At 31.9% G+C, this 26,826-nt stretch overlaps 1 protein-coding gene and 1 pseudogene across 11 annotated transcripts in view; one reads left to right on the forward strand and one right to left on the reverse strand.

Moving 5' to 3' along the window:
* EPHA5 (EPH receptor A5) overlaps positions 1–26,826 on the reverse strand; it is a 366,730-nt gene that overhangs the window by 101,637 nt on the left and 238,267 nt on the right. For all 10 annotated transcript variants that reach the window (XM_081026671.1, XM_081026670.1, XM_081026667.1 and 7 more), the window contains 2 exons: positions 12,193–12,317; positions 5,631–5,790 (listed from right to left, as the gene is read on the reverse strand). In XM_081026671.1, the coding sequence (XP_080882797.1) occupies positions 5,631–5,790; positions 12,193–12,317 (285 nt within the window). The remainder of the gene's footprint in view (positions 1–5,630; positions 5,791–12,192; positions 12,318–26,826) is intronic.
* Positions 15,359–15,955, forward strand: LOC308488177 (rRNA-processing protein FCF1 homolog; annotated as a pseudogene). Its single transcript has one exon. The product of its transcript is annotated as an rRNA-processing protein FCF1 homolog (transcript).

Below are 26,826 nucleotides of genomic sequence, written 5' to 3' on the forward strand. Positions count from 1 at the left end.
ACCTATCGGGAAAAAAAAATCCAAAATTCTCCATCTAGCATTCAAAAGCCCTTCTGTTGTGACTCTAACAAATTTTTCTTGTCATAATGTACTAGTTGGGGAACTATCAGAGATATACTCTTGGAGGAAAAGACATGATTAGTCAGGGGTAGGGATGAAAACAAGGCAGTTTTAGACTAACCAAAGCATTATTATTGAGAAAAAATTTGGGTGCTTAGTAGTGCCAAAAGCTTCATTTTTAACAAATGCCAAGATCTAATTTAACAATATGCTAAAATATACGCTTAGGTATGGGATAATACCTTGCATTAAAATAATTGTTAATGGCATACAAACATTTTTCAAATATTTAAAATAATAAAGTTTACAAAAATGTTTTGTAGGTAATGTTAAATCACAAATATTCATATTTACATATTTTGCTCTACCCTTCACTGAAATCAGATCTTTTTGTATAATAAAGAATTAAATCAAGGGACTCTAAAGAAAAATTTAAAGAATGCACTTTCATTTTTTTTTTTTAATTACAGCATTCTCCAAGTTCTTTGATGGTTTTTATTTATTGATTAATGCATATACACTGATTTACTTGTGATATTTATAATCATAAATAACTCATCAAGGTTCTGTCAATTTATTTGTTTTTGTTTGCTCTAACAGTATCAATAATTATATCCACTAAGTTGAAAAGATATGGAATTTATAGGGTACTGTCAATGACTTTATACTTGTTCATTCTTCAGCAGCAGAGGAAAAAAAAAAGAAATCCTAGTGTGAACCATGAATATCCTTTTAGTATTGCTAAATTTTGTAATCATTAAAGATATGAAACTCCAATCATATTTCCCATTTTGTTACATAGGTTTATTAAGAATTAGTTGATTTATGATGTAATTTTAGACAGACAACTCAGAAATATTTTGGGAATCCTTAAAAGAAAATTTTGGAGAAATGTAACACACTTATTAGAAGGAAACCAGTCATGAAATTAATATTCTTTAGCAAATAACACTGTATCTTTTTTTTCCCCAGTCATTATATATCTACAACATCCCTGGAAACGTTAAGGTAGCGTATGTTGAGAAATCATCTTGTTTTTCCCCTCACTGTGCTTCCCACACTCCTGGCTGAAAACTCATATTACATAGATATTCTTTAGATTTTAGCTACATATTTAAACAGTTATTCATTGAGGTGAATAGATTTTGTTAGAGACACTTCATAAGGGTTTTTGAAAGCCAGACAGAATTTGGGATCTGTTTCCCACATCAATAAATAGCTATTAACTTTCTTGATCCAGGATAATATGATCAAAGTTGTAATTTTTGATACATAATATAAGTACCTAACAGTGAGTGAGGACATTTAAAACAGTGTGGCAGGCAAATATAAACAAGAAAAGATGTTGAACATTGTTACCCATCAGGGAAATTCAGATTAAAACCACAATGAGATATCACTTCCCATCTGTCCAATCTGACTAATATATATATATATATATATATATATATATATATATATATATATGATGAGGATGTGGAGAAACTCATCACTTATTCATTGCTGGTGGGAATGTAAAATGGAACAGCCACTCTGAAAAACAGTTTGACATTTTCTTACCAAATGAAAAAAAGAACAATTACCACATGACCCAGCATGTGTCTATACCAGATAATTGAAAACTTAAGTTGAGTCAAAAATATGTACACAAATGTTCACAGCATCTTTACTTGTAATAACAAAAACTGAGATCAGCACATATGTCTTTCAATTGGTAAGTGGTTAAACAAACTGTGGTACATATATACCAGGTAATGCTACCCAACAGTAAAGAGACAAAAAATATATACAACAGCTTAGATGAACCTCCAGAGAATTATGCTGAGTGAAAACAGCTAATTCCAAACTCAAAGTTTATATACTGTATGATTCTACTTATAAAACATTTTTAAAATGTGAAACTTTAGAAATGGGTATTTAGAAATTAATGGTTGACAGGGACTAATTGTGGGACAGAAGTTTTTTTTTTTTTTTTTTTTTTTCCCAAAGGCAATAGGTGTGGTTACAAAAGGACAACAGGTGGGATCTTATGATATTGGCATTATTTGCTATCTTGACTGTAATGGTAGACACACAAACTTACACAAGTAACCAAATTCCACAGAATTTAACACACACACACACACTCACACATCTACATACACAGATACAAAGGAGTACAAGAAAATGTGAGGTGGTAGATTCCATCAATATCAGTATTCTTGTGACATAATACTAGAGTTTTGCAAAATGTTACCATTAGGGTAAATAGGAAAGCACAGAAGAGTTCTCTCTGTATTGTTGATTATAATTGCATGTAAATCTAAAATTATCTCAAAAAATTTTCATTTAAAAAACAGAATGACATTGTTCCAGCAGTAGGTTCATACAGATTTGAATCAAACAGGTAAAACTTGGATGAAAGAAAATGATGCAATCGGGGAAAGCATCATAAAAGAAACACAAAGTTTTTTGGTAAATCTTGGGCAAGTAGAAGTTACGAAAGATTCGGTGATGCTTTCAAAGTTTCGAGACAATTTATGTAAAAAGAAACCAAAAAAGGGCTATTTTGTCTGGATGGTTTCATTTGTTTGGTGTTTATTTGTTTGGTGTTTTTCCCACTGCTGTTGGAAATAATAATAATATAAGGGGTCAATTTGTATACTTTATTTGTATGTTCAACAAAATTAAAATAAAATGGGTAATACTTTTAGTTATAAAACATAAACTAAAGCTTGAGAGAGAAAGAATAAATGGAGATTTTTCTACCCAAATCCTCATATTAAATAGTTTTTCAAAGATAAACAGTTTTGCCTTACTGTTTTTACTACTATTTGCATGTGATTTTAGGGTTACATATGTGACATACGAGATAATGTAGTTGAAAAATAAAATGCTTCAATTTTATGACAAGTATAAATTGATAAATACATTTCAAAAATTAAGCATATCAATAACATAATGTGTCATGGTATCATTATTATGCATCGTTATTATGAGTTGAGCAACTAATTAGAAAATTCTTTTTAAAGTGATGTCTAAAAATAATGATTTTGAGGTAAGTTTCTCTCCTAACATGTCTGAATGATAAGGTAAACATTCCTTAGTAATGGTGACTCACTAAAGCCAGTATTCTTAGCAATAATCCACCAAATGAAAATTGTTGATAACTTTAATAGGAAAAAATAAAAATACATTTAAGATACCATCATTCCTGCATTCAAGTATTTTTAGACTGTTCTGCGGAAATGGTATGTTTATGTGAAGAATTAAATTATGATACTAAGTAAGTAATTGCCCAATACCAAAATTAAAGTGATTATGCACAAAATACTACACAAATAATTGTTAAATGAGTGGCATACAAAACAAATGCTACAGAAGTTCTGAAAAGGAAATATTGTTTTAATCATCAATATGCATCTTCTTTAACCCCCTATCAGACTATAAGCCTTGAGAAAGGAGTGATTGTCCCTTAAAGTTATTCGTTACTTACAGTACCTAGAGTGAAAAATCTTTTGATGTGTGAGCAAATAAAATAAAACTTTAAATAATAAACAAAATTATTATCCTAAAAAGGTCTTGTAACAAATAGTGAATCCTTTAGATTAAATAGACTGCATTCTTATTCTCTGAAAAGCAGTGTCCATGTTGTTACTCAGGGTTTCTCCAGAGCCTACGTAACTATGCTTTATATGTAATAGGTGCTTGACAGATTCTTGTTGGGTTATATCCAGAAAAGAGTCTACAAAAGGACAAAGGATTTTGGTACATAATAATATACTTGGTAGAGAGATAAAGCCATTCATAAAATGCTTACACATGTGTATATATATATATATATATATATATATATATATATATATATATATATATATATATATATATACATGTAGTCAAGTGAAAATAACGTTTCATACTAATAGCTAGAAGGCAGAACAACCTTAAAATATTTTCATTATCTGTTAATAACACTAAAATCAATGTTAGTAGTGAAAATATTTAAGAGACATTTCTTTTCCTCTAGAAATTACTCATATGCAGAAGAGTTTAAAAAGTAGACAGCCTCAAGTGAGCCTTTGTAAAAGTATACTGAAAATGACCTATTAGTTCTCTCAGTGATCAGATTATTAAATTTCAGAAATTACTATTTAATGAAAAGGAGTAAGAAAACGTATATCAAAAAGTCTGAAGAAAAACTAGTTGCTGAGCCTGCCAACATCCTAAAACTAAGCAGAGTTTTGTAATCTTTTAAAATGGGATTTTTAAATTTGCATTGTTATTTACGCACTCAAGCATATTGTGAAATGCTACTTGATGGCTTTGTTCCCAGAGTTGGTAAACCACATTAAGCAGTATGCATTACTGATGGTACTGAAATAGAAACAAGGCCTATTTGAGTGGCCAGATTACATAACAAGTCTTTTTCACTAATCCAGTTTAGGGTGCAAGGTGTGACATTAATCATTTAATCCATTGACAATATTATTGGAATTTGGTAACTAATTAATCTATTCTTATCAAACCTATTAAGGAACTTTGCTGAATATCATTAACTGTTCAAATTTCAGTAGTTTAAATTAAACCTCAGATACAGAATTTTCCATGCATAGAAAATATAATTTATCATTTTTCATAATGGCACTCTAGTCTGCATGAAAATCAACACTCTGAAAGCTATTTTTAAGTAATAGAAATTATTTTCAAGATAATTCTGTTAAATATGCTTTAAACAGAAGTATATGTTCATTTTTTTCTAAAAAGCTGTATTAAGGTATGGAAATTTTAATTTAATAACTTCTAATCATTACAAAGTAAATTTAATAACTAAGCTCTCATTTTGTTGGTTTTCAATGGGAGGAAATTGGCATTTTATTTTCTTTATTTTAGAATCACTAATGCTTACATAACCTAATTTTAAAAAGTGTGTAGAAATAGATGTATATATAAACAAGGCAAGTTGTTGTCTTTTTCTAATCCTGCTTTTAGCGTATGTTTTAGGGCAAGTAAGTAACCTAAATATTTTGTTTGACATTAAAGAGAAAAAAGTTTTATGCTATTTTATGGAAAAAAAAAAGGCACATGAAGGGTTTTCCAGAAATATTTCCAGACCCTCCACTCAGAGATAATGTAGGAGATTTTGATTTTTAAAACAATCAGATTGGTTCCTGAGAGCACCCTTTGCTTGCCAAACGGAATGCTAATGAAAGCTCCCTGAGGGATTTTCATAGAAAGACTAAGCGTGGTAGCACTGTTCGATAAAACAAGTAAAAAGTTAATGGCAATAATTCAATAAAGTATGGCAGCAGTGGAAAGAAAATCTTTATAAAAGCAACGTTTGACCATTTCTTATGGATCTCCTGATGTTTCATCTCCCGGTAGACTTAAAGGGATGAGGAGCAGGGACCAATGTGTTAACCTGCTAACCTACCATAACAGCATGACCGAGGCTTCCTACCTGAAAGGGTCATGTCTGGGAGAGAGAGAAGGAGCGGGAGACTCACAGAATGCCCGGGGAGAGTATTGATCCACTGACTCTTTTCTGGTAACTATTACAGAGACATGAGTTGACAGTAATTAAAATGACTTACACACTGGGATGGTTTCAAACTCAAATCTTCGACTGAAGACTCCATAGCCTGCTGCGGTGCGTGCTCGAATTTGGAAGACGTACACTGAAGCTGGTTTCAAGCCCTCTGCCGTTATAGTTGTCTCTTTCGATTTGATAATTGTATAGCTGGTCTCTTGGTCCTTAGATTACACATGCACATACAATTAAAAAAAAAAAAGTCAACACGTGAATTACTAGTGACGGCAAAATTTAGCATCATAGATTAGAAAACAAATCAGAAACTACTAAGTTTGCTATTCGTAGAAACATAATGTTTTAGGAAAAAAGCACATACACAGCTAGGGGTGTTAGACACATACTCGTATCTAGTGAGTTTTACATCTAATTATATTTAGAGCTTGGGAGAAGGAATGAGTACTTCACTGAAGAACTTTAATTTCAATTTGCTAAGTCTAAACTGACAGTATTAAAGAATAAAATGAAAATAAGCAAAACATTTCCTTTAAAAAATTTTTCTTTTTTATTCACTTAAAAAAAAAACTTTGTGTATTTTTAGTTTTATTATTTGTGTTAAGGCTGGGTGAATAGTGAATAGAGATGGAATAACAAATAAAATGACTGGATAGTTTTCGAAACTGAAACAAATGAATGGTTCTCTTATGTGGACTGCTAACAAAAGTCTACTCTAGACTAACCACCTATAACTCATTATCTCTGAGGTAACTATGCTGACTATAAAATCTTAGACCTATAAAGATTTAAAACACCAAGTCTCTGTTTTGAACTTTCCCCTGTCTTAACATTTTCCTGTGTGAATTTTTAGCTAAACTTGTTTTTTAGCTGAAGGTCTTTCCATACATGTTACATTTCTGATAGATATTAAAGGACACACATGTTAAGGATAGGTAATGTTTAGAGTTGTTTTCCCCTTTGTAAGAATTAGTCTTTGCTTACAATAACTTGATTGATTACTGTAAACCATCATTTGCTAAATATTTCAGGGAATTTTGTCTTTATAAATAGAAACATGTATTGATTTTTTTAAAAAAAGATCTAATGGGACTTACATGTAAAGTATTTTTTTTTCCTAAAAGAAAAAATAAATAAATAAGAGCAAGAATGTAACATTTACTTCTCGAGCACTCCAATAGGGGATATGGTTATTCAATCTTCATAATGCTATTAAATAATGCAAACCATGCTGCTTCTCCCTTGAAGTATACAATCAATAGCAGCATACCATGCACTTTATTTTAGTGAGAAAACTGAAATCATGTGCTAAGACACAGCAAGTCTGTTTTTACTAACATCCTTAGCTTCCTTATCTATAAAGTTGGAGTAAAGAACTGGTACGTGGATATCCTCCCAGAGATGTTGTAAGAATGAAACAGGTAATATGTGTGAAAACACTTAATAAACTGTAAAGTATGTGTTTTAATTGTGATAATTATTATTTTATTTTTTCTCCTTTGACACATGAGAGTCAATTTCTAACCATGTTCTATACTACCGCTAGTACAAAATAAAATATGCAATCTATAAACATTTTTATAGCAGTTTTACCATCCTACATTTAATATGTTGAAATATATAAAATTATCTCAGGGTTAGGTATGTCCAAACCTCTCTCTAAATAGTATGGTCTAATTTCTAATCCAAATAGGGTTTCTGATTCATTCCATGCAAATAATTAGTCTTTATTTTTTCTCAATAGTATTATACTTTCCAGTTTGGCTGTGACTGAAGCAGTAATTTTCAGTAAGAAATGCTAAAATATCTTTTATTTGCAATTTGTTTAAAGAGGATTAAGTTGATGAAAAAATTTAGATGAAATTAAAGTTTGATTACTAGTAATTATGATCTTTACATAAAATATTAACAGTTTTAATGTAAAGTAAAAAAACTTTTTATAAAACAGTACAGGAATATCAGTGTTAGAATTTCAGTCATGTAATTCGAAGTAGGTTTGTAAATGTAGGTACGCAACTCAACCTTAGCTTTGTTTTCAATGTTAACCTAATAATTAAAAGGCTTTCAAAGTGAGAGGCAATGCACATTTATTTGAGATCAAAAACAGATATTTGATAAAGCACTGATCAGGCAGAAGCTCAAATATTCTGATTAGGAGAAAAGAGCAGGGAGTATTTATGAGAAAGGAAAAGGGAACAATTATTACACATCAATAGAAGGAAAGCATTTATACTGGTGCAAATAAGCTAACAGTGATGCTAACTGTAAACAATTAAAAAAAAATTCATTCCGGAATTCATCAGTCTGGTAGTAATAATATCTACTTTCTTATTCTTTGCACACAGTTCTCTGGGATCCAATGGTGTTTTAGGCCCAGTCCAAAGATTATTTTGCCCTGTTTTAACATTCTAAAGGTTTGAGACATAAGACTTGCAACCTCTGGGATGGCAGTGCTCACTCCATTTTAAAGAGGCTCAATTTATATTTTTTTGACATTTAACATGGAATGAAATTATTTATAGAGATAATATAAGCACATTAAGATATAAAGAGAAATAACATACATAGCACCCAGCATAATCGCCACAACATACCGTGTTTCCCCGAAAATAAGACCTAGCCGGACCATCAGCTCTAATGTGTCTTTTGGAGCAAAAATTAATATAAGACAGGGTATAATATAATATAATATAATATAATATAATATAATATAATATAACATAACATAATACCGGGTCTATAATGTCATATTATGTCATGTCATGTCATGTCATATCATATAGTACCAGGTCTTTTTAAATTTTTGTTCCAAAAGACACTTTAGAGCTGATTGTCCGGCTGGTCTTATTTTCGGGGAAACATGGTAATAGGTTCTAGGTATATTTGATTTGGCCATATAGCACGATGACAATTTTCCTATTGAAAAAATAATTTTTTAAAGCTTACATGGCTATAACACCTAATTATTGAAGTCACAATTAATATGTTTTGGGGAAAAAAATTAGAATGGTTACTACTGGCAAAAAGGTGGGAGAGAACAACTTATAAGGAAGCTGCTCCTTGAAATAAAACACAATCTACTAGGATTACACAAAAAGTATACAGCATTCTGATTTATCTATTAATATTATGTATGTCTCAGGGGTTCCTTATCATAGGTCTAATTGTACCTTGTCTCTGACTTAGGGACTTAGCAAAGAGTGAATCTAATGGATCAAACCTCATAAACAGACATTTTGAGTTACTGAAGTATCTTCCAAAATTTGCTTGTATTCCACTCTTTTCAATAACTGTCATTATAATTTCCTTCATATCGCAAACTCCATATACACATCTTCAACACTCACAACCACAGGCAATAGGCTGCCACGTCCTGTCCTTGGTCAGGGCAGTGGCTTTTGCTTCCTTCATGACCCCTGCTGAGCAAATGAGCTACATAACCCAGCTGCTTAGCAAACTCTGTTCACGTGCAGCGAGAGGAAGGCCTCAATAGAAGAAGCCAGCTGGCAAACACCCTGCCAAGGGGCAGCTTCCCTTCAATTAAGAGATGGCAATGGGCCCATCACCATGCAGAAGCAGAGAAGCCCAATGACCTCTATTAGAGCAGGGCAATTGCAAGCTGAAATGCCAGCTGGCAAATGCATGAGCCCTGGAAAGTGCTGCCACCTTTGTCTGGCCAGGAGCCATCCAATAACGTGGGGGTATCATTCTGAGGGTTCAAAATGAGCTCTGGAAACAGGTCAGGACCCCCAACTCAATTCCTGGTATGAAAGCTCATTATCCTTAGTTTTTTCTTCTGAAAATTTTAAATAACAACGACAAGCCTTTCTGTGTATTTTATTTGTATGTTCAATAAGTTCGCTTGGCCAAAAGTCTGGGAATTAATATCTTCACTGTAAAAATAAAAATACACTGACCAAAAGTTAATAATTTCCTCCTAAATAATACATAAAGGTTTTGCTGCTTTTAAAGCATGTAAATAGGCAACTTATTATTCACTTATTATTCATTTATTCATTTATTCATTTATTATTATTATTCATTTATTGGGGATACGTATAGAAATTTTTTTTTCCTAAATTATTTTTCTTACTTGGAATTATGCAGATAATAAAATATATTAATACAGCATTAAACACAAAATATTAAATATAAAACAAAATCTTATTGAAATAAATATAATTTAAAAAGAACTTGAACTAGAAATAATATTCTACAACATGAATAAAATTCATTACAAGGAATATTAATAGAAAAAAACTCTAACCCACAACTTGTCAAGTAACTCTTTAACAGCAGCTTAAAGGAAAACAAAAAGACATATCATTGCTTCTATTGAATATTATGTATTTGAGACTCATGCATGTGCTGGACAGTAATAGTAAAAACAATGAAAGGTTATTCATAAGGGGGAAAAATAGGTAACATCCTTAAAGACAAAAAAAAACAAGAAACAGACATTAGTCCAGTTGTTTTAGAGGAAGAAAAACTACAGAAAAATAAGTATTTGTCAATCTTTGATCTTCCTGCTGTTGAACTCTATTTCATCTAAGATTCATACATTCAAATATATAGTTTTTGGTGTATAGTTATTTTTAAATGCCATTATTCATTTCAACTTACTTTAAAATCAGCTTTAATTATAATAAAAATTTGGAGACGCTGAATGTTTACAAAAGAATTCAGCCAATGTTTATATGCATACATATACATATATGTATACATATATATGTATACCTATCAAGCTTTGCATTAATATACAGTAAGAACACTTACAAAATCTTGAATAAAGAATGTAGACTTTAACAAATTATGCTTGGATATAGCATGTGTTTAAATTGTAGGCCTCTAGAATTTATACTTCAGTTTGGAGAAACAGGAATCATTGGGGAATGTTAATGTCACAACATTCTACTTGATTTACATAATTCATTTTACAATAAACACTGTAAACCATATCCCAACATTTCTTTGTTTCAGAGTTATTGTCTTAGAACCTTCTTGGTAAATAATGTATTTGATAAAATATTTTTGTGTGAAATATCTTATAAGTTTCTTCATTTATGTTCCCTAATGACCCAACAGTAGAAGCAATGCTACCATGAAGTCATTCCTAGAAAGACAACTATTTCAAAAGTAATAATTGTCTGTTTATTCATCTATTTATAAAAATCAATATATGAACATTGTACAGACATCCAAGATGTAGAAAGAATACATAGGTAGCTCCACTCTCCCCTCCATATACCCTACTGTTTTCTTCTCTGTTATATCAATAAATGAAAGACGCAAAATTTTAAAAACACATATATCTAAAATGCTATGAATTATTTCAATATGTCAATGCACTTACCAATACTCTTTTATCTATGCATATACACAAAATGTTAGATTTTTAAGTAATTTTCATTGATAGGATTTCAGCATTTTTCATGAAATTTTTGCATTCGTAGAAGGAGAACCATTTATTTCCTCTTTCTTTCCAATGTCCTAGCTTGACATTTTTTTAGTTACTGAAAAGTAAGTTTTAGAACTTCCTCCAACCCTCTTCACTCTTCTCTAAGAGAGAAGGGTTGATGTCTCTGTGAGTGTGGGTGAAGCAATTGAGTAAGTGTAGTTGAGCCCTTCTCTTCTGGGATCTGTTTCTCTGCATTATGTCTGCAATCTTTCCTATTCCTGCTTCCATAGGAAACACACTCTGGGTCAAGATTTCATACCCACATCTTAGAGGTTGGTTTGCTTACTCATCTGTCTTTATCTCATCTATTAGAACTAAGGTTGTTAATTGTGTATGTCATTCAGATACATACTGTATACAAATCAAAATAAAATAGGGATGGGACTTGAAGGAAGACTCATGGTGACTGAACATCTAAGCCAAATACTCAAGTCCAGCTTTAGCAACTATAGGCTCATCTTTGTTTTCATCTGTATTATTCCTTTATCAGTAGGTGACTTGGTTTTGGATTCAGAAAAGGGGAAGAGGGATGATTATTGCCTTTAGACCTCAAAAACTATTATGGAAAAAAGATGCAAGAATGGACCTAAGCGCCAACTCAAGTAAGACGAGAAAATAGAGAAAATATAGGGAATGTGAAGCATGCAGTTCAGATTTGGGGCTTTCAACTTTTAAAATAAATATTATCTATTGTGTTCGATTTTGTTATGGATTTAAAAAAATATACATGTTATATGTACGTCTTATCTACTCAGACTTCCTTAACAGTATAGGAATTATGCAGGGTTATTGGCCATAAGCACGTATTTTTCCTTGTAGTATATACATCTCAGTTGCTACCAAAGGTCAACAACTTTGGTGTTTGTGACACTCTGAAAACGTCCTATGACTTCATCTTTTAATGCTGTGAAACGTAGTTAGGCCAATGTTAGGCTATATGGCAGTATTCCCGCAGCGCAAACTACTTGGCAACAGAAGAACACAGATAAAGTGTTCCTTGTACACTTTCAGCCTCCATAATCATGACTGCAGAATCAATTGTCATTGATTTACACGTAAAATTGCAACATGCTTTTCTACAAATTGGATAATTGCAGTTGCTAAAGTGAAAAACAAAAAAGGAAGAAAGAACTTTCTTTATTGTTAGTCCCACCTTTTCAAAATATTTTATTTCATATTCCAGGATGATTCCATTGGGGCGATCTGGCTCTTGCCAAGACAAAGAGATGCTGTTTTTTGCAATCTTCCCCTTTTTCACATTGGTGACTGGAGAGGGGGCTGCAAAACAGTATAAAGAGTAGCATAATTAACAGAGCCCTGAAATTACAACTCTGTATATACAGTACATATTATATAAATGTATGATTTTTATATAAATCTAAATACATATATATGTATATACATATATACACACACACACACACACACTCTATATATGTATAATTAACTCACTCAAGAGTAAAGCACAAAACAAGGATCCTTGCAAACAAGGATCAGCACCTTCTGGCTCCCTACACGTTCTCTCCTCACCTCACTTCCTGCTACTCTTCTTCAACAGCTCTGCCATCTTTCTGTTCTTAAGTTACTTCAGACACACTCCTGCCTAAGGACCATTGCACTTGGTATTTCATCATTCAGAGGCTCTTTTTCAGAGCTCTCTCCCTCTCCTCTGGGTTTCTCACTGAGTCCTTTCCTGTCTCCTCTACTACTTGAATAATTAATTCTCATTTCATTCCCTTTTGTCTCACCATCCTTTCTGCTCCTTCAGTGTTTCATTTTCCGCCTTAGCTCTTGCACTTACACCATCTGAAATGTAAATTTAATTATAGACTTGCTTTTCTCAGTCTTCTCAAGTAGATTATAATTTTTTATGAAGACAGGAATATTGTTTGTTTTATTTACTGCTGAAATCACAAGATTTAGAACAGTGCCTGGGACAGAGAAGGGTCAAATAAGTATATTCTATGGAATGTGATTGGTAGTTAAAAAAAAAAAAAAAAGAAATCAAAGTAATATACAAAAAGTGTAGTTTTAAAATTATTTTATAATGTCAACAAACTCAACTATGAAACTCAAGGATGAAATAAGTCTTGTAATAAAATTAAATAGACACTGATATGATCTGTAACAGAGCAAAATTAGTTTAATTGTCTCATGTTTTTATATGCATAATAGGGTGAGAATAACTTTGGTATTTTAATATGTGCCTTTGTTCTTTTAAGCACAGAGCTTTGTGATATTCAGGTCCAGAGGATACATATTTTCAGCCTTATTTTCCTAAATATCTTGTTTTCTCCAATTCCACAAAGTTTGTTGGAGTATTATAATGTGCATATAAAGCCAAACTTGTCTAAAAGTAGTTTTGAATTTGCAGGGTTTTTTTTTTGTTTGTCTTTTTTTTACTTGCATGGAAACTATAATAGACTGGTAGTTCTCAGTCACATTTGGGCATAGGTTCAAAGTCCCTATTGATTTCCCAGGGAAGCAAAAGTCATGCCATATTCTGCACTGTGGACAAGGCATCCAGAAGACATAGAAACAAGGCAAGTAAGCTCTGGTCCCCAAATTCATCACAGTGTTTATAACAAATTTACTGAAATAGAAATAGCAACAGAGGCTTAAGGAAGTGAGCGGAATTTTAAAACTATACTTTTATTTTCTTGTTCTTTGTTATTGTCAGTTGTATATGCCACATATCAGTGAAATAATATGGTATTCTACTTTTCCTGTCTGACTTATTTCACTTAGCATTATAATCTAAAGATCCACCCATGTTGTCACTACATCACAAATGGTACTATTTCATCTTTTCTTATGGCAGAATAATATTCCATTGTGTATAAATACAACTTCTTTATCCAATCATCTATCACAGACAATAGTTTAGTGCTTACCAGAGGGTTAGGGGGGAGAAAGGTGGCAGATAAGAGTAAAGGGGATCAACTATATGGTGATGGAAGGAGAATTGACTCTGGGTGGTGAACACACAATATGATTTATAGATGATGTATTACAGAATTGTACAACTGAAATCTATATAACTTTGCTAAAATTTTGCCAACACTTGTCAGCCAAGTAAACTTAAATGTATATATATACATATATACACACTTTGTTCAGTAGTGAATAGCTTTAGAAATTATTTTGAATCATGAATTATACTGATTTCCCATTACCACTATATACAAGGTTTGACAATTAACTTCACAAACTCATCCTAGAAAAAGTGCCACACACCTCATTGCTGAATATCACTATTGTCACCTTGAAAGTACTCTCCTTGGGAAGCTGTGGACTGATGACAGCATCTAGTCCACACTTCAATGCAATTTTGGAACTCTTTCTGGAATAGCCATCAGGCCTGTCATCATATTACCATTGATGTCCTGAATGTCATCAAAATGCCTTCCTTTCAATATTTTCTTTATTTTCAAGTAAAGAAAAAAGTCATTGGGGGCCAAATCAGGTGAGTAGGGAGGGTGTTCCAATACAGTTATTTGTTTACTGGCTAAAAACTCCCTCACAGTCAGTGCCATGTGAGCTGGTGCATTGTTTTGATGCAAGAACGATGAATTGTTGGTGAAAAGTTCAGGTCATCTAACTTTTTCTTACAGCCTTTTAAGCACTTCCAAATAGTAAACTTGAATAACTGTTTGTCCAGTTGGTACAAATTCATAATGAATGAACCCTCTGATATCAAAAAAGGTTAGCAACATCGTTTCAAGAAGTTCTCAAACTTAATTGTCAGAACTCATATTTATTGCATTATGTTAGTAAAGATGCAGATAAAGACTGTATTCAAAGTTCTTCACTTGCTTTACTACTTTATAAACATTCTTTTTTACTGATGTATTTCTTATAGACAGCTGTTGGTTTTCACCTAATAATTGATGGTGCTGCCACCTTTCTATTCATAAATTGCATTTAACATGTTGCTCTGTGAAGGTAGGGATTGATTTAGTTCCATTCATTGCTATATTGAGACATCAGAAAATTACTTTGCATACAGAGATTTAATAAACATCTGTAGAATGAATTCATCCATGAATGAATGAATGAATGGATGAATAGGAAATATATAAATCATCATGTACATAAAATACATAAATCATCAAAACAATTTTTCTCATGTTAAGTGCATATGAGTTCTGACAATTAAGTTCACAAACTTGTTGTGGTGATGTTGCTAACCTTTTTTGATATCACAGGGATTATTCATTATGAATTTGTACCAACTGGACAAACAGTTAATCAAGTTGACTATTTGGAAGTGCTGAAAAGGGCTGCATGAAAAAGTTAGACAAGAGTGTGGCGTGAACATGGGGAAGCAAAAGAAAACAAGGAAGTATTCGACCATGAAGTGGATGCTTAGTCTCAGAGATCAGAGGCTTAAAAAAAAGGATAGGTTAAAACCTAAAAAGAAAGAAAAGAAAGATCCCCGTGCACTCAAGGAACGATAAGTCCCCCAACACCCTTCCTGCTTATTCTTCCAGTATAATACACAACTGGGCCCACCTTACCACATCCCTGTTGATACCAACTTTATCAACTTTTCCATTAAAGCCAAACTAGACTTACTTCAGTCAATGATGGACTGTCTGTATGCCAAGTGTATCCCTTGTATAACTGACTGTGTAATGGCTGAAATTGAGAAACTGGGGCAAAAGTATCGAGTGGCTCTAAGGATTGCCAAGGATCCAAGATTTGAATGATTACCATGCACACACAAAGGAACCTATGCAGATGACTGCTTAGTACAGAGAGTAACTCAGCACAAATTTTACATTGTGACTATGGTTGACCGGGACCTTAAACGAAGAATCAGGAAAATCCCTGGAGTTCCCATCATGTACATTTCTAACCATAGGTACAACATTGAGCGGATGCCAGATGATTATGGAGCCCATCGATTCTAATTCTTAAAAGACAAAATTCCTCTGCTTTCCTTCAACCAATTTTCTCTGTTGCCAGTTTTTGAAACACGCTACAGCATGAATTATTATTCCACTCACTCATTTGCTCTATCATGAGTTGAATATGGTTAAAGACATTCACTTCTTTATGTTGTTTTGAAAATGATATTTTTGTATCATTTTAAAATTTGTTGCATCTTTTTATAAATCCAATGACTGCTCACACACAAAAAAGTTAGACGACCTGAACTTTTCACCAACAATTCATGGCTCTTGCATCAAGACAATGCACCAGCTCACAAGGCACTGTCTGTGAGGGAGTTTTTAGCCAGTAAATAAATAACTGTATTGGAACACCCTCCCTACTCACCTGATCTGGCCCCCAATGACTTCTTTCTTTGCCCAAAGATAAAGGAAATATTGAAAGGAAGACATTTTAATAACATTCAGGACATTGAGGGTAATACGATGACAGCTCTGATGGCTATTCCAGAAAGAGTTCCAAAATTGCTTTGAAGGGTGGAATAGGTGCTGGCATCAGTGCATAGCTTCCCAATGGGAGTACTTGGAAGGTGACTATAGTGATGTTCAACAATGAGGTATGTAGCACTTTTTCTAGGATGAGTTCATGAACTTAATTGTCGTACCTCATATATGCATGTGTATGTGTGTTAGTCTATGTAGTTTAAAGAAATGTAGGTGTAAATAAATCCTTATTATATATAGATATAGATACAGATTTAGCTATAGATACAGATAGAGGTACAGATAGAGATATAAATATATAGACATATAAATAGACTGTGTCATGTTCATCTTTTACAGCTGGTTTAATGAAACTACATTACTCTGCTATATTTGCTTTAGAATAAGTATCTATCATTTGAAGGTGAGGAAGTGAATAACTAGATTTCCTAAAGTAAATGAGAAATGCAGTTGCTGAAATAAATTATAAACATATCTGAAACTGTTAAAATGGAAAAGTGGGGCAGATATTTTAAAATATATACACAGCCACTAAATATTATAATAGATTATATATTTTATATTATATACAGTATGTAAATTATACATATGTCTTTATTCTATATTTAATATATACTTATTACTGTATTGTCATTTGATACTACTGGACATAGAATAATAACCACAGTGTATTCCAAACACATCTGGTATCCGTGGTCTCTTCTAAAGAAAGAAGGCATTTTAAATTTCTTTCTCAAATAAAAATCCTATCTGCTCATTCAGACAAAACCTACAATCACTCTATCTTAACAGCCTGCAACTAGATCTTTTGATATATTATCTCAGTGAAGTTTAAAAATGACCATTGCACAAAAATCTGGCTTTAAATGTCAGCAGGTCTAGAGAGATGATATCCTTTATAATAAGGATCTTATACGGATCACTTAGGAACTGAAATGTCCCATTACGTATAGTTTGTGTTTTTCAAAGACTTGAAAATCATACTAAACAAAAATTAAATTGTTTTCTGTAGGAAATAAAAGAACTTAATTGCAAAGTAGTAATCTTTTATGTGAATAGACTTAATAGCATTAAACCATATGCTTTAAATTTTGTTTTGAAGTCATATTAACAATAATGTTAATTAGAAAAGGGCAATCATAAAAAGGGAGACCTATTCACTGGTATTTATAGTCACCAGTTTCCAAAACAGTCATATAAATTATGAAAACAAATATTAAATGTAACAATGTGTAAAATGACAACGTGCCACTTTCTGAATAAAATTAACCCCGCACCTATTGTCACAGAATTTGTTTTCCATTTATTGCTTCTTATTGTACTATAATAGAATTTTTAGTACACAAAGTGGTATTAGTGTCAATAATTATTTAATCTTAATAACCACAATTCCATTTTATGAGTAGACTTTAAACGATTTTTACAGTATCCTTTTAAAATAAAATGAGGTAATTTGTAGCAAATAACTTGGCACAGTTAGAAAACTATAATTAGCACAGTTTCTTCATTTATATTATATTCTAGGGAATATAGTCCCATATGTAATTTTCAATATGGTTATCAATATTAAACCTCAATTTTAGGGTATGTAAATTAGTTTTACCGGTGAATAAATAGTAATTAGGGTTACAAACACACTCTCATAACTCATATTCTTTTTTGTAAGAAATAAGTGGGTCTCCTCTTATACATACACATTGCATGAAGTCTTGCTAACCCCAGAAGAAGCCTCTGACAGTAAAAAAGCCATATAATGGAAACTTTAATTCCATTCTTAATTACTTCAAGATTTGCACAATCTAAATTAATCTGATCTAGCATTTTAGAAAGCAAAATAAACACATCATAAATATAAACAACCCATTATTTCCTTTCTCAATTCTCATTGGTGTTAATGTCACAGAACTCCATTAGCGATAGGAATTAACTATTTAATTCAACAGGAATCATGATAAATTATTGTTTATCTATTGACTGTTTAAAGAACCAGATTAGATTTCTATTATACCATTAAAGTTCAAAGTCATCACATCTTCTTTCCCTAAATATATTCTCCCCGAGGCTCTCTGCCAAGATTCTTTTAAAAACTGAAGTTTTGCCAGTAGAAACAGAGAAATAAACTTCATGGCTACAAATAACAAGGAAGACCTGAGTAGTGTCTATCAGCTGATCTCATAAACATCCCAATCATAATATCTTTAGGATAATTCCTAGCAGCAACATGACAGCCTGTAACTAGAGAAAATACAAGATTAATTACTACAGCTAGTCAACGTTTTAAAGTCCCATGGAAAGCCAAATCAAGATATTTTATTCCAAATTAGTAATGTTATCAGATATTTAATTCCTCAGCTCTTAACATTGACTAATTTTAGTAAATCAAACCACTTATTCTTCAAGTTGTGGGAAATCTCAGACAATACTCAAGTTGAAAGTAAGGCCATTTTATATTTAGAGTGATCAAATAAAGAAATTTCTAAAGCCAACAAAATATAACACTATATATTTGTCAACAGAAGTTCAAATGGCATGAGGTTCCACTGGAGCAGTAGTTTGTGTCCGTATTTATAACTAAATAAAAGTAAAAATAAAAATGAAAGTACAGAATTCTGGCTACAAAATGCCCAAGATAATGCATTTTGTAATATTTCAGTTATTAGAAAGAATGAAGTCCACATTTTACTTTGAAAATACTTTAAAAATGTTGGCTAAATAAATGAACAAAAACATCCATGGATGTATGATGGTGAAGTAGATATTGTAATGACCTTACCATGATAATACATTGCATTTATCGTAACCATGAGGACCAACCCTTTGTAGTTTACAGACTTCATACACTTGAACTCATTCAATTCGTCTAACATCTATAAGAGGTAGGGAGGATTACCACCTCTTTTGAAGCCCACAGAAGTTAGAAAACGGATCCCATCAGCCCACCAGGGATTTGCAGACCTTAGCAGTCTTGCTTCAGTGTTTGTATTCCTAAGCATTATGCCATAGAATAATAAAAGAATCCCTCATAATAGACATATTACACTTAGTACTGATAATGGAGAAAGTAAAATGAAATAAGCCTTGCTAAGAGAGTCACTTACAATAGAGTCAGGGGGCTATTAAGGAAGTGGGGTTTATGCAGCCTATGCACATCTTGGGCCTCAGTTCTCAGAGCTGTTATTAAGCTGCAAAACATGTTGCCAAATGCAACTTCAAACATCCTTAACTGCAACATGGACATATATGGACTTTATTTCCTCCTTGTAGTTTTTGCACAGCTTGTTTGCAAATTGGAATTAACAAATACCTGCTAACCTAGCCAACAATACTTCATATGAATGAAAGAATTTCGTCTTGTGGTTTTTGCCTCTATAAACCCAGATTTTCCTTGTTCTCTCCTTGTTCTGCCTCTATAAACCCAGATTTTCCTTGTTCTCTCCAGAGCACAGTTTGAGTTGCTACCTGAATCTGTGTTCCTGGGATTGCAATCCTTTGCTCAAATAAATACTTTTTATTCTTCATTACAGCCTAACTTCTTTTTCTCCTTTTTTTCTTTTTCTTTTTTTAGTTGATATCAGTACTTACTTGCACATGAGATTATGTTAAAGATCAGATATTCTAACTTCATTTACAAAGCCTAACCTTTTAACTTTTGTTCATTTCTTTAGTGTCTTCCAAAGTTGATTATAGATAAAATGTAAACAACAATATCTGATATTAGAAAACTCTTTATTGTCATCTATACTGTACATATTCTGTGATTTATAATTGTGTCCACTCTGAGTTGTGTTTCCTAAAGCATTGGTTCACAACAATTTTATCTTCCATAACACACCTAAAAGATAGCATTCAAATATGTGAAAACCCCCTACATATATATATATATATATATATATATATATATATATATATGTATATATATATATACATATATATACATGTATACACATATATGTATATATATTTATATATACGTATGTATGTATGTATGTATGTATGTATGTATGTATATATGTATATTCCTGCACTGATGGAACTTAAAAATTGTCCTCTGGAAATAAAGCCCTAAGACAAATCAAAATCCTCACAACCATTAAAGTACACAGATAATGACTGTCCTCCATAGATGAGATGAACTATAAATTTTTAGTAATTCCTTTCATGCTAGATGCAATTCAGTCTTCTCTACCATCCAGAAATACATATTTACACATTTTGAGGCAAATATTATCATATAGATAGCCATGAATATCCTCTCATTTATATATACTTAAAAACACATATTTCACAAACTTTTGATACTTTACAGTTACGAAATAATAACTTAAAAGAAGTTAGAACAATAAAAAGAAAATGCAGCGTGCACACTGTGGAATGATAAGGCAAAAACATGGAACACTTATGTAAATATCTCCTTTATTGTTCCCAACACATGCCTTTCCCCAAAACTCAAACCCCTTCTTGAACTCTGTTAGGAGGTCTTTTAACAGGCGCTGAGAGGGAAAAAGAATGGCATCAGAAACCCTGCTCTCCCCTTCCCTCCCTTCCTCCTTTCTAATATTACTGAAAAACTAGTATATGTCAGAGACTACTGACTTGGACTGTTAAAATCAACAACTACATATGTCTTGGCAGTGATCATAAAATTGGGGATATTAACAACAAATTGTTTGAGAAAATATTAGATACAACAGATACAGAAAATTAGACCATTTCTCTAATAATCTCTTTACCTGCCTCCCAGACTATATTACTCTTGAGTGAAGTAAATGGTCTCATTTGTCTTTGTATCCTCTGTAACTGAAAAAAAAAAAAAAAATAGCAAGCACATGGTGGGTGCCCAATAAAAAAATGATCCAATCAATCAAGAAGCCAATGAAACAGGAAACTGCTACAAGATTATTTTGACAACTAGTGAAGATAGAATATCATCATTAGAAACATAATGGAATCTTGGATTTTCAAAATCTATCAGTAAAACTGACAATGCCATTTTACTTGTATGTGAGTTTTTATTTAAAAGCCAAAGGGAGTAAACTTGAAGAGTTTTCATGACATTTTTGCAAGTTTGATTCTATCTTATGAATAAAAATGAAATAATAATCAATTTTTGTGAATACAAAGAGAAATTGGGGCAGGTGAAAATTACTAAGTATTGCAACAAATATAATTTTGGTGTAATTTTCAAAGACATACTTATGTAAAATTGACTGTTATAACATCATGTTTACAAATGAGGAAAATTACCAGGGATATGAAAGTAAAATAAGTCAAAGCAATTTTTACCTAACAAAATCATTCAGAACTACTGGATATGTGGTATATAAACCAAAAACAACAAAAGAACAAGACAAACAAATGAGAAACAAAACCTCATAGACACAGACAATAGTTTAGTGGTTACCAGAGGATAAGGGGGGAGGGGGTGGGAGATGAGGGTAAACGGGATCAAATATATGATGATGGAAGGAGAACTGACTGGGTGGTGAACACACAATGAGATTTCTAGATGATGTAATACAGAATTGTACACCTGAAATCTATGTAATTTTACTAAAAATTGTCACCCCAATAAAGTTTAAAAAAACAACAAACAAACAAAAAAACTACTGGAAGAATGTTTAATTGCACCTCTTTATAGTGAGTCTATATAGTTAATTAATGGAAGCCAAAGTCAGAATATTTCATATATCCTCATTGAAAAGATCTTAACTAGCCCGAGATTACTCTGTTGTGTTCTTATTTCAATGGAACTCTTCACCACTTTTCTTTATTCATTTGCCATCATTCTATTAGTTATTACTTACTTCTACTGCTATTATATATGCCTGAAGTAGACTGCATCTTATTTTTTCATAGAATAGGTTAAAAAAACATACTAAATAAATTCATAAATATATATATAATAAATATGTAGAATGTATAAGTACATATGTAAATACATTTAGTACCTCTATATGTTAAATTCTAATACCTCATAAATAGTGGAGTTGAATTTAAACCCAGATACGTATATCTGATTCAAAAGGTATCTTACCTGCTGTTTCTATATTGAATGAAATGTTTTGTAAAATTAATTCAAAGAGAAATGCATTATAATGTTATACATATATTTTACCCACTAATTATAAAGCATCACATGTAGATTAATAATTATATAACCCAGAGCGAAATAAAGAAGTATTAGGTATAATTTAGGACTGAAATAGATTCATTAGTTCATTAAAAATACTACATGGTATTTATTTTTAATATTGTTTCTATATTTGGTGACTTTAAAAATGACTTCAGTAATATAAACATTTCCCTTCTTATGGAAAAACAGAATCCAAAAGTAATCTAGATAAAATTTAGAGAAGGCTACATATTAACAACAAAACAAAAGAAAAAAAAAAACTCATGTACACACAAGAAAATACTCTGAGGCCAGTCTAATTATTTGACCTCTATTTGATTAAACCACATCCGAGGCCATACCCATATCATTGATATGTCTTTAGAATATATTATGGTAAAAGTATTTTGGTCAGAATATAGGCATTTAACTCTTTGATTCCAGACACTCAGATACATCACAACTCAGCTTAAAATCTAAAATCAAGGTGTTGGCAAGGCTGCATCTCTTCTGAAAGCTTCAGAAGAAAGTCTATTTCCTTCCCTTTTGCAGTTACTAGACTCGACTGGCATTCCCTGGCTTCAGACCTTCCCTCTATTTGCCAAGCATACCACTCTAATCTCTGGTTCCATAGTCAAATCTTTTCTCTAGCTCTAACTCTACTGCCTCCTCTTTATAAGGACTTTTATAATTACATTGGTCCCACCCTAATAATACAGGATAATCGATCTCTCAGTTGTAAAATCATTATTTTAATCACATCCACAAAGTCCCTTTTGCCAAATAAGGTAGCAATTCAGAAATTTTTTGGATTGGGATGTGGATATTTTTGTTGGGCCATTATTTAGCCAATCACATGTATACATATTCTGATTTCCACTGTATTTGTTGTGTTTAATGTATTACTTTATAGGCTTTGCCTTACCACGTAATTCCAGAGTAAGTAGGTCAATATAATTATGATTACATCTCTATTATGAAATTGTTAAATGAACCTATCAATTTATTTTTTAATGTACTCATATCCAAACATTTTCAGTGGGGTTACTTAAACATAGCTAGCATATTAATATCTTATTTGTATTAAGGCTTTTTTTTTCTTGGAAATTGATCTAATTCTCTCTAGAACATCACCAAATATTTTTTTAAATGAATCTTTTTCCAAAACACTTTTCCATTTATCACATGCCTTGTACAGTACTGACTGTGACCTTCTAGCATCTGTTTTGAAATTCCAACGGAGTGAATAGAAAATACCCCCTTGAATCAACAGTTGCCTCAAATAATGTTGTAACCCATCTCACCAAAAAACTGTAATATTGAAACTAAAATGTGTACTATTTTTTATAAGATAATGAAGTATCCAATCCAGGGCACGCTCTGTTCAAGAAGGATTTATATGACTTCTCCATCTTGTGCCAGAAAATACTCTAGCCAGACAAAATGCTTTAAGATATAGTGAGTAAAGTATATAAGACAACACACACAAAAGATAGGTTTCTATATTTTCCCCATTGTCCTCCTTGTGTGTAAATTGTGGTATATATAAACAAAGGAGTTTACCATTAACAGCCAATATTACATATAATAACTACATAAAAGAAAGAGCAAATCACCTATGATACCAAATCCTGACTAGCACTTGGTGATAAACTAAATATACACACTGGGGAAGTTCATGAATGTTTTATTACCATACATTATATCCCAACGTACTGTCACTTAGAATTTAAGATTTGTGTAATGGGCATTTGGGATCGGTACATGATTTGTGTCCACTGTTATAGGTCTCTGGGCAGAGAGTGGAAGTAGTTGCATTCATTAGATCATACATATGGGCCAAGCGTAATATTTGCAGGATTTAGAAGATATTTAGTACTCTTGGAGGCATACTTAATACTCATAATAGCATTTATATTTCATCCTCAAAGGTGTTTGTTTGTTTGTTTGTTTGTTTGTTTAAGTGTAGAAGAAACTAAGAAATCAAAATACTACAGACCTTAATGCTGATTCACAAGGCCATGAGGAGAGTGCTGGCATATTTAATTAGATTGATAGATTCTAGAAATACTTAGAGATTCAGGGTTTATAAACAAAATGTTTTTCTAGATGTGAGTTGTTTCATTACCTCCTACTACTTGTTCTCTGAAAAGTTCTCCTGGTTGCCGGAAACCTCAGATCAGAGAATGAGGAGAGCTTCCATTCTACCTCTGCCTCTACACATGGTACCTTAAAATTATGGGAAAATCACAGAGAAATTTTATATGTAAAATTAGGGTGCTAGAGCAATTATCTGTATTATTCTCTCTGATGTTTAAAAAAATCTGCAAACATAGAAATGAAGCACTGGGGGGAATAAGTCCATCCTGACTTGATCATAGAAACCCTGTCGCATGGTAATGTCTTGAGCATTAGTCCATTTAAACTTAGTCCATTGCATTAATGAAAATGACTTATTCTATAACATTTTAAATATGATTCTCTTTCAACTTTTGGGTCCTAAATATTTATTCTAAGGCTAGAATTGAATTAAAAATGTTTCATCACCTGATGGTACACACTATAATATCCTCAATGGACAAAGATAACAGTTAACCATAAAGTTACTGTATACATGATCAAGTTATAATTGGTGAGGTAGGTTAGGCAATTTTAGTTGAGTTGCTTAATTAGACCTTAACTATAAGAGGTAGGTCATTTTGGGCAGCTTCATCTTTTCAGACAAAATTGTTCTGACAAAATGGAACTTAGGAAATTTGGATTATCTATATAAATAATTTTAACTGAAGGAGTTATATACTTCAGACAGTATTTAATATTATACTTTGGAGAAATGTTTCTATATATCCCAACCAATACTATCAAGTTTTACTAAAATAATGCTACAAATAATCATCAAAAAATGTAAGTAATTATTAGTGATACACAATTTCTTGGGGGCACATGCATGTTTAATCTTGATCATTTTATATTTTAAAACTTCTCTTTATTTAGAGGATCCAGTGAGTGTATCTCTCATGATTAAATCATCCTTAAATAAGATAATGGAGGTATTGATGTGGCAACTCAAAGAGTCTGAAAAAACAAAGATGATTTGGCACTGCATGTGCATTAAAAGTTTACTAAATTGAGAAATTATTTTTATCTGTGAATGTGAACAAAATTCAGTAAAAAATTCTTAGTTTCAGCAGCACAGTACATATTTAAAATACATATATTTTAAATAGTCAAGTCAGCATGAGATCATAGGAATAGAAGAATTACCACAGCCATATCTAACTTTGACATTTTGACATGGAATTATTGATCCATAACTAACTTACTCCCAGTAGAACTTGTAAAGTTGACTGACTTTGTGATCAATTACATAATGTCAAAGGTTTTTTGTGTTTTTTTTCCCCTTAGTTTATTATTTATTTTCTATCCTCTCATGGGTAAATGATACCAGACATTTGATCTGTATATTTTCATCACAATGACATTATACGGTAAGAAATCTCTTTTCACAGTGTCATGGTCAGGAATTTGTGAATGATTTGCTAAATTCTGTAAGTGTGCTTAAATATAGTGAGAGGGCATTCCATGGATATGTAGAGAAGATAAAAATATAAAAAACACAATATTTTCCAGTCGGAATAACTAAGTACTACCACTTTTATAATTTATTTTTCACTTTCCTTCTTTACTTGCTTTACAAAGACATTTTTCTCAAACTTAAAATCTCAATCCCAGAATCTCAGTTCGCAGGACTGTTGCAAAGAAGCCAAATAGAGCTGTCATCCTAGGCTTAAAATTCTAACAGAATGACTGGCTTCCTGACAATTATTGCTGCGCTCAGGGACTATCTTCTTTACATATTCTGGGAAACATTTCCAAGTGGGCCTTAAGGGTGTCTATCACCAAACTTTAAGATGAGGTATTTGTGTGCTCGCTTCGGCAGCACATATACTAAGATGAGGTATTAGTTTCTATACTTCATTAAGAAAGATACATCAAATTTTGGACAATCCATAAAGAGTAATGAAATTAGGTATTAAAGTAAAATGATGACATTTTACTAGAAACACCAACTAAAAATACAACTTTTTGAAATTCATAATAATTAGGAAATGGCCCAAATGTCTGATACAGAAGCAAAATTACCAATTTCACTAGCTACAAAGTCATGCATAGGATTTAAAAATATGTTGTTTTCAACTATAAAACTGGATTCCATGTTGGATTCCAGAGTGAATCTGGAATCCAGCTTAAGTTATGCCAAAATGTAGTCAAATCA

This window comes from Rhinolophus hipposideros (genome assembly GCF_964194185.1).
Source record: "Rhinolophus hipposideros genome assembly, chromosome: 1".
Lineage (NCBI taxonomy): Eukaryota > Metazoa > Chordata > Mammalia > Chiroptera > Rhinolophidae > Rhinolophus > Rhinolophus hipposideros.